The following is a 9,589-nucleotide window of genomic DNA, read 5'->3' as shown; positions in this document are numbered from 1 at the left end:
GATCAGTATCAATATCATTGACATTTTCATTATCATTATCAATATCATTGACATTGTCATTATCATAGTCATTGTCATTGTCACATATCCTTTAATACATTATTCATATACATTATATATTATTAATAGATCTATTTGCTCGTTATTATAGTCCTTTATTGAGTCAAAATATGCTTAATCTTGTTCTTCTTGTTCTTCCTCTCCTTTGTCCACTTCCTCAGACGGTGTTTCTACCTCGATTACAGGCTCTACCTTTGGCTTTGGACCCAATTTGCGCCTGTTGTACAGCAGATCCGTTCCAAAATCACATTCAAATATCTGATTGTCGCGCAGCTTCTCCTGGTACCACAGCAGACGTTCGGTATTCCCGCCCAGCGATTGATCCAATAGCTTGCGCCGATGCATTCCGCGCTCGAGCAGCTCAATATAGTCAATGGACTTCAGTTCTGGGAACTTTTTCAGCTTCCTCTGTGCTTGCGCACAGATGGTCTCATAGGACTCGGCGGCGGCCATTTCGTTCTTAACGCGCTCCGCTATCATCTCGCTGCGCTGCATGTCCTGCACCTCGGCGGGCAGGATGCGGGAGCGTATGGTGGCCACATCGTCCTCGACAGTCTGCAGCAGCTTGGCATAGGACTCCTTCTTGGCCGTTTCGTACATCTGGCGCTCCTTCTCCAGGGCCGTCTCACGCGCTAGCTTCTCGGGGTCCATTTGCTTGCGGGACATTAGGATGGTCATCATGCGATGCAAATTGAGCTCATCAAACTTTTTGGCCATCTTTTCGCTATAGGTAGCTCCGCCCTTCACCTTGCTGCAAGAGCACCAGCGTGCTTAGCATTGCTCTTATTCTATTTTGAATGCACTCAAACTTACGTTTGTTCCTCATCTGCGTCGGAGGCGCGTTTGCGTGGATTCAGCATTTCGCGCTCCTGTTTCTCCATTTCCTTGCGCTGCTCCTCCTCGGCCTCACGCTTCGCCTCGATGATGTCCTTGTTCAGCTCGTAATACTTTTGCTCCCAGGCTACGATGCTCGTCTTACGCGTGATTTGCCGCAGCACATATTTCATCAGTTTCTGGGGGGTTTCAGGAATGCTTAGCTGACTTTTAAGCTAGTGAATTGAGTTAGACCTACGGCCAATTCATTGTCCAGTGGCACGTCGAAGCTGTGAGGCAGCTTCACCATGCGTATGCTGCTGTTGTAGTCGCCTATGCCGAGAATCTTGTTGGGTAGCAAGGGACGGTGCTCGGTGACGGCTGTGATGATGCCACCGCCCAGGACCTCACTTAAAACGGCGTCATCGTCACGGGCTGAAGTCAAGGAAGGAATGAGGGAAATAGACAAACAAAAATCGAATATTCTCCCACTCACCCAATATATCCCAGGCCTCTAAAATGCCATCGAGGCGTGTAATGTACAGGACAGCGGGACGCGTCTCGCTCCATGCCACCGCAGTGAGATCACAGGGACGCTTGCGCCAGATGATGGGTGAATCGTGGTAGTCCTCCTTCCACAGGGCGAACACGGTGCGGCCTATCGAAGCGAAGAGCTCCGGGTAGAAGGGATTCTTGCTCATGGCCACGACGGGTCCATCGTGGACCATAGCAAAATTAACGGAGGCATTCACCTGCTCCTTGGCCCCCGCCTCGCTGTACATGCCCTGCCAGTCCACGCGCACTATGTGGCCGTAGTAGGTGGACAGGATGAGGGATTGGCGCAGCTCGGGCGGATTCTTGGCCAGAACCGAAATGGGATAGTTGTTTGGAGACTTGTTGATGACCTTCGGGGATGGCGTCAGAATGGAGAAGACCGAGGTGTCGCCTATGAGGCCGGTGACTGGCTCGCTGTAGGAGATGCTATAGGTGGGCTTGATGGTTTTGGTCCTGAGCGGCGATTCGTTCTGGGTGAGCTCCTTGGGCAGATTCTTGCTGCGCTGCTGGGCCTCCTTCTCCTTCTTGGAGCTCTCGCCATCCAGATTCCAGAAGCTCACCGTTCCATCAAAGGCGCAAGTGACGAAGAAATTGTGATTGGCGCGCTTATCCAGATCGTTGCACACCTTGCCAAAGTTGTTCAGGTAGAAGTGCCTGCTCAGCCAGTAGATGCCAGTGATGGCGCCCGTGGGCGAGTGCTCCAGTGGCGAAATGGTGGCCGGTGCCACCACCACGTCCTCATTTATGTCCAGCGTCCAGTTGAGATACTCACCGATCATCGTGCGGTACTTGGCCTGGGCGGGCGTCAGATACTCTTCGTCCTCCAAGTGCTCGCAGCGCCCCTGCAGATCCCAGAGCACGAGCTGACCATTCTGGCAGCCGCCCAGCAGAATGTCGCCATTAAAGGGGCAGAACGAGAGCTTGGTGATCTCGAAAGGAGCCTCAAACTCCAGCTTGTAGTTGAGATTGTCGGCAAAGCTCCAGAGCAGCACAGGATTCGGCTCCAGCACCTGGCGCTGCACAAAGTTCACATGACTCGTGGCCAGCTCAATGGTGACCGGAGTGCTAAAGGCATAGGAGACGGCGACCAGGCCGGACAGCTTGGGATACCAATCACAGCTGGCCACGAAACGTTTGTCGCTCTTCGAGATGTTGGCGAAGCAGATGAACTCCTCCAGAAACGGATTGGTGTAGTGCACCACCTGCCTGTTTGTGATTAACTGATAGTCGTAGCTAATGAGAGAGAGAGCGATGAATGAGTATGTGAAAGAGACAGAGAGAAAGAGAGAGCTACGCCCACCGATAGCAGTCGATCTGATTGAAGTCGAGTGTCTCCAGCAGCAGTTGCATATGACTGGACATCTCTGGAATCTGCTTGGGCTTTGGCTGCATTGTGCCCGGCTTGCCGGGTACCTCCTCCTCCTCCACTTCCGATTCATCCAGCTCCAGATCTGAATAAGGAAGGGATTACGAAACATCCATTGACTATATTTCACCATCAACCCACCATTATCATCGATTTCATAGAGATATTGCGACCAGGCGTTCGAGGGAAAGGTCGGATTTGTCTGCTGCTCCACGTTTTTTGTGGCCGGCGCCACCTGGACGGCCACGGGCAAGCGACGCTTGGTCACCGTCTCGTACTTGATTTCCTCCTTGGGCAGCAGCTCGACAACGCCGTCGCGCACGTCGCGCGTCATGCGATAGGAGAAGGCGACGTGGCGCGGCTGCTTGATGGGGTAAACGCTCTGGATCTCCACATCGACGGGCTGCTCGCTGAAGCGCTCGACCATGATGCTCATCTCGTCCTCGGTGCCGTGGCTGACCCAGCGGCGGGGCTTCTTGCGCAGGCGCCGCTGCATGCGCCAGCGCTCGAAGGCCTCCATGTTCTGGATGATGCTCATGGCGGTCTTGGTGTCCTTGCTGTTCACATAGAAGATGAACGGATCGCCCTCCGGCGGCTCCTCATCGGACTCGGTGAGTGTGGGGCAGTAGCCAATCAAAATGAAATGCTCCGGATTGAAGCCCTTGAACAGTCTGTGCAACTCGGCGGAATTCTCCAGCTCTTCGAAGAGCGTGTCCCGCAAGTCCTTAAATTTGACCTGCTTCCAGGGGAACTCCTGGGTGACATTCAGCCCGACCTGGATCTTCAGCGTCTTCTGCACATGCTCGCTGCAAAATGAGGTGAGGTGAGCTGTCCATCAGCCAGCTCTATATATGGGATACCTACGTGACCATCACCTTCTGGCAGGTGGGCAGTGAGAGCAGCGACCGCCACGCCTCCTGCACATTGTATATTTGCGTCACATCGCCAATTTCCTCGTCCGAGTCGGGCTTGTCGAATCGCTTGGCGTAGGGCCGCTTCCTAGGTACGCCGGAGGCATCGATGAAAGTGTCTCCTTCCCCCTCGTAGTCATCCATTTTGTATTTGATTCTCGGTTTTTGTTTTCCTGTTTTCTATTCCTAGATCAAATACAAATTTCTAAACTATTTCTCTTGCTAGTTTGTTTATTTTGTGTCAGGCCTGAGCCTTCTGTGTGTGTCATGGCAATCATAATGGAGCATGCGCCTGGGCTCAATGGGCGGCTGACAGTGGGGCGAATGGTTAATTTTCCGACAGTTTCTCGCTTCCTTTTGTTGTTCTTTTACTCTCAACTATTTGATCCTCTCTTGGTGCATCTATGTGTATTTCTATTGCTGAGCTGCACTCCAAATGAAATTCTGTTGCAACAGATATTTTCACTCATTTACATGCATGTCCAAAAACCGAAATATATATATAAAGATGCCAACTGCCAATTTTTGAGTGGGTGATTGTTGTCGATGCTCCTGTTGCAGTTGTTGCGTTGTTGTTGCTGCTGCATTTCACATCATTATCTTTGACCAAATACGGAACTATGAGCCGACAGACAGAGCAAGAGAGACGACGCACATAGAGTGTAAGACAGAGAGAGAGAGAGAGATGGAGGCAGATGCAATGGAAGAAAAGGCAAACGCAATTGTGTGTCACTCACAGGGGCCTCACTCACTGGCAGAAATATGTGTGTTTTTCTTGTGACCATGCCCCCTGCGCTGGCAGTCGGCGAGCTGGACATGATCTGTGGCATGTTCGTTGGTTCAACAAACGGCAAATGTGGAAAGCGTACGGCACAAGCTACGCAATCGAAATCGAAAGTTCTCTGATGGACAGCTGCAGTTGGATGTCAATGCACCAACAGCAGCAGCAGCAGCACCACCATCACCAAATGTGGTGCTCTGTCTGCTGCTTGCAGCTGACACACATTTAATGGATGCACGTCGCTCACTTTCATTTTCAGGCGCATTCTGAGCAGCGGGTCTGGGCTCAACTTTCGATTTCAGCCGAACTGAACTGAACTGCACAATTTATGCACCTGTCAGTCGATAGCTGGCACCTCGCGATTAGCCTGTGGCATGCTCGAACTCACACACAAACACACACACGACCATATTTCTATATAAATCACTCGACAAATTGTTGACAAAACATTTCGTAATTTAAATAAATAAAAAACCTAAAGCAACACCAACAACAACAACAATAACAACGCGACAAGCTGCCGATAGTCAACGGCCGATAGTCGCCGCGGCAGCATGCAAACACCGAATGCAGCTCAAATCCCCAAACAAACAAAAAACCAACAACACAACTTCCTCATCCGCAAACCCAAGAGCCTGTCCAGGCGCAACAATGACGTCGACGTCGTCAACGTGGCCCAGGCTGATAATTTTTTTGATTGTGCCCCGCTCGAGCTGTTCGAGCTGCTCATATGCAAAGTGGGTCCGAGAGCCGAACAATAGCCGCCTGGCTAGGCTAGCCGCAGCTACTAGAGCTACGTAGCCCAGCTGCCTCTCTTGCCCCTGCTGGCTGCTACCTATTGACAGTAGTCGAGCGAGCAGCAGGATTTAGCCAAAGCATTTGCTGCACAGCGAATGCGTAATACGCTTCCTAAGCGAGGGCTAAGCGTGGCAGGTGGGCTGAACAGGACAGCTGGAGGAGAATATATATAGATAAATTTATTTATTATTATATTATAATATTTTTGTAAAGTAGGTAAGACTTTTTTTCTATAATTGCAACGTATTCTAGTTAATATTCATCTAATCATAATAATACTCTATACACAAAAGACATTGATCTTTTACAATATAATATAAGCAATGTTGTGAATCAGCTGCATTTATCTATAAGCCAGTTAAGATCAACATTTAAGTACTAAGCTTAACTTTTAAAAAGATAAAGAATCCTGAATAAACTATAAGGCCTTCAAATCAAAAGACGTTGCTCTTTAAAGAACACATTTCCTAAGAAATGCTTAAGGCTTGCTTTATTGGCTTGAAGAAAAACCTTGAATCTGGAACCTTGGCTAAAAATAAACAATCAAGCAACATTTTTTGGGAATCATCTCAAGCTGTCTCTAAATATATATCAGTTCAAGTTGGGATTCCTTCGAAATTTTGGTTGATTAGTCAACGATCTGCGCCTACTTGGCGCTGATTCAGAAAAGAACTGACTGCATTCAAGGACAAAATTTGAGCTAAACATTGAATGGTTCATTAGAGGCCTCTTGTTCTTGTTGTAATTAATGTGTGCAAATCAATCACAGAATATGACACAAGCAAATATTATATATATACATATATATATATACATACACACATATATAAACTTTCAATTATCATAAAGATAAAGAAAGATCAATCTAACAATAATCAAGCCATTTGTTTATATAACTTAATTTGAAAATACAAAATCCAGTTCAACATGAATATAAAACTTTTTAAATTTGTTGTTGTAATTAATATGAAGATATCTGCAATTTTATTTGAGCTGCTCGCATGTTAAAAACCCAACAGATACAACTCTATATATAAATCTGTTAGATTACGATATGCTCCTGTCACAAACATCATATAAAATTATGGGATACTAGCGCTAAGACAACAACAATTGTTGCTGCTGTTGTTGTTGTTGTTGTTGTTGGGGCTGAGTTCGACTCGATGGCTGGCTGAATGCTCGAGTGGGGCAGAGCCAATGGGAGTCGCTGTCGAGTGAGCGAGGAGGCAGTCGTACAACTGGCGACAAAATGTTGCATGTTTGCGGCTGTCACCAGCCGCCCGTTGCATGCCGCCTGCCACATGTTGCCCGTTGCCCGTTGCCCGTTGCCAGCAATATATGCAAAAAGGTGCTAAAAAGATCAGAGGCAGCGATTTATCTTCATTTGCATTTGACGTCGTTGGCTGTGTGTCAAAAAGGTGTTAAGTGCCACAGCCACAGCCACAGCCACAGACTCAGAGAGTCAGAGTCACAGTTGCAGTTGCAGTCGGAGCTAGAGTTGCCACGTTTGACTCTGCGGCGCCGCTTTTGATGACAACCGACAGCAACGGTAGTCGAAGAGCATAATTTTCGATATTTTATAACTTGGCGGTAGCCGAAAATACAGAAAAAAAGAAAAACAAATGCAAAAGAAAAGCAACAACAGAAATCAAAAACAAAAAATTGGCTTTAGCCTGGCACATCAATCCAATGGACCGACCGCCCAATAAGGCAAGCCGCCCCAAGCACCGTTATTAGCCGCTGCCAAATTGGCCAAATGCAGCAGCAGCAACAACAGCAACAACAACTAGAGCCAACCAGTCCAAAACAATGCCCACTTCTAGGCAGAGAGCTTAGATAGTCGCACCGATAAAAGGGACATGAAATTCAAATTTGAGCGCCAAATTTACTTTGCGACTTTTTTATCAGCGAGTGAAATTTGCTGCAATTGGCTTCCGTATTACGACGTTTTGTGAATTATGTGAGAAATTTGTTAGTGAGCTAAATGCTTTACTGATTTTTCCCCAATCCCAATGACTGTGCCAGAGCAACAGGAGAGGAAACCGAAGGCTGAGAGGGGGCCGTGGATTATGGCTTTTATAGCGCGGAAATTGGGCCACCCACAGTGTGTTCCATTAAGCCCGAAGACCGCTACAAATGGCAATCAATTAAGATTAGGTCAGATTTCGGCACACTTATCTAAGCGAAGTTGCTTAGCGTGAAAGTGTTGCAAATTGGTGTTAGTCGGTAAGTAATACTAGGAAAAGAAACATTTTAGTAATTCCTGTAAACTTATAAACAATTGATTAAGAAAATTCGCGATATTGCAAAGAAATATGGATTAAGTAATGAAAAGATAGTATTTAAGGAATATAGGCTTCAGTCTAGTTCATTCTCTTGCAAGGATGATGCTATTCCTAATGAAAATGACAATGACAATGACAATGACAATGACAATGACAATGACAATGACAATGACAATGACAATGACAATGACAATGACAATGACTATGACAATGACAATGACAATGACAATGACAATGACAATGACAATGACAATGACAATGACAATGACAATGACAATGACAATGACAATGACAATGACAATGACAATGACAATGACAATGACCATGACAATGACAATGACAATGACAATGACAATGACAATGACAATGACAATGACAATGACAATGACAATGACAATGACAATGACAATGACAATGACAATGACAATGACAATGACAATGACAATGACAATGACAATGACAATGACAATGACAATGACAATGACAATGACAATGACAATGACAATGACAATTATTATAAACACCCTGCTTATAACAACGATTAGTTAATTTACATATTCAATTCAATATTCAATAAATGAGAATATTTGCAACGGATATTAGCCGAAGATAATTCCATATTAACCCCAACGCAATTGAAGACTTTCCCCGTTTTCTGTGCTCGCGATGAAAATTTGCGTAAATCTGTTAGGGAAAATCTGTAAATTAGAATTCGCATGCGGCATAGAGTAGCTGCCGCAGCGAATCGCCGTGCGGCAATGTGTCCGGCTGTGACAATGATAATCCCTGCAAAAATATGCGCACAAATTAAGTATCCCAAGTGCGGCGATCCAAAACGGATTTGGTGGCGGTGCTTAGTGGCCGTTCGGCCCCCGTCCATTGTTGGCATATTTAAAGTTGTAAAATAGCGAAAAACACGTTTGACCGACATTCGTGACCAAAGTGCGGCTGCTGTGGCTAAAAGCTGAGACGCCGAGACTCTGAGACTCTGAGACTCTGAGACTTTGAGACTCTGAGACCAGGATTTCAATTTCGATTTCGATTTCGCTGCGGCAACGGCGACAAATGTGCCACGTCCCACCCGTCCCAGGCAATTGACCGTGCGACTACTTTAGCAAATGAAAATGGTTAACAGAAGGCAACAGAAACAGAAAAAAATAAAACACCAAATAGTAGAAGAAAAAAAATAAAAATTGGATATAAAGGTTTACAAAGCCAAACATAATTTATGATGCACTTATGTGGGGCTTGGGCCCCGGCGACAGCCTGTGTGACTCATGTTCGCTGGCTTGTCGCCAGGTGTCGCTGCAGCGTTTAAGCAAAAGTGAAAATGAAAACGAAAACGAATACGAATACGAATACGAAAATGAAAATGAAAATCAGGAAAATGTCCACACGGTCCACACATAGCTGGCCCTAAATTGTGGCGCATTTTGATATTTATGATGGTCTCGCATTTTAGCTTTTAATCACATGTGAATGCGACCACGAGTCGAGTCCCTGGGTGCACTGACCTCAACCTCAACCTACGTACGTAGTGCAGTGCAGTGCAGTGCAGCGGCTACTGTTTTGCGGTGAAAATCCCAAAAAACCTAACTATGTTAAACAGCGAAATCTGACTTGGGCTCGAGCTGGGGCTAGAGCTGAGACTGGAGCTGGAGCTCAGGCGCTGGCACTGTGGCGCATGACTCCCGACGACAGCGGCATCAAGATAAAGCCGCATGACATACGGCGACAAGAAGCTACCAGAGCTTGCGCCAACGCCAAGCCACGAGCAGCAGCTGGGCAGGAGGCGGGGTAGCTGTAGCTGGAGGAGCCCAGCAGCAGTCAGCGTCAGCGTCAGCGTCAGCGTCATCGTCATCACCATTTGGCCACAGCGATCGCCCCAAACATTTTGTGAGCCCAAATTTGGTCAAACGTGCAAAATTGTAGCCGCACGCTGTCAAATCTTTTGGCATAGAAAGCGAAATTTAGCTTTGTGGCCAAGTCAATGGAGTTTTTGGCCAGCTGCCAGGACGGT

At 46.9% G+C, this 9,589-nt stretch overlaps 1 protein-coding gene across 1 annotated transcript; it reads right to left on the bottom strand.

Moving 5' to 3' along the window:
* Positions 1–134: 134 nt before the first annotated feature.
* Positions 135–3,970, bottom strand: mmm (missing minor mitochondria). Its single transcript, XM_018102717.3, has 7 exons — positions 3,659–3,970; positions 2,936–3,600; positions 2,729–2,879; positions 1,370–2,661; positions 1,133–1,308; positions 874–1,073; positions 135–811 (listed from the first exon to the last, which is right to left on the bottom strand). Exons 1-7 carry the CDS (start codon positions 3,847–3,849, stop codon positions 175–177), a joined length of 3,312 nt encoding a protein of 1,103 aa, XP_017958206.1. The 5' UTR covers positions 3,850–3,970; the 3' UTR covers positions 135–174.
* Between the last annotated feature and the right edge of the window lie 5,619 nt (positions 3,971–9,589).

This window comes from Drosophila navojoa, chromosome 4 (assembly GCF_054131105.1).
Source record: "Drosophila navojoa isolate 15081-1374.11 chromosome 4, UAZ_NAV_1.0, whole genome shotgun sequence".
NCBI classification, from domain to species: domain Eukaryota; kingdom Metazoa; phylum Arthropoda; class Insecta; order Diptera; family Drosophilidae; genus Drosophila; species Drosophila navojoa.
This window is presented reverse-complemented; position numbering and strand designations above follow the sequence as displayed.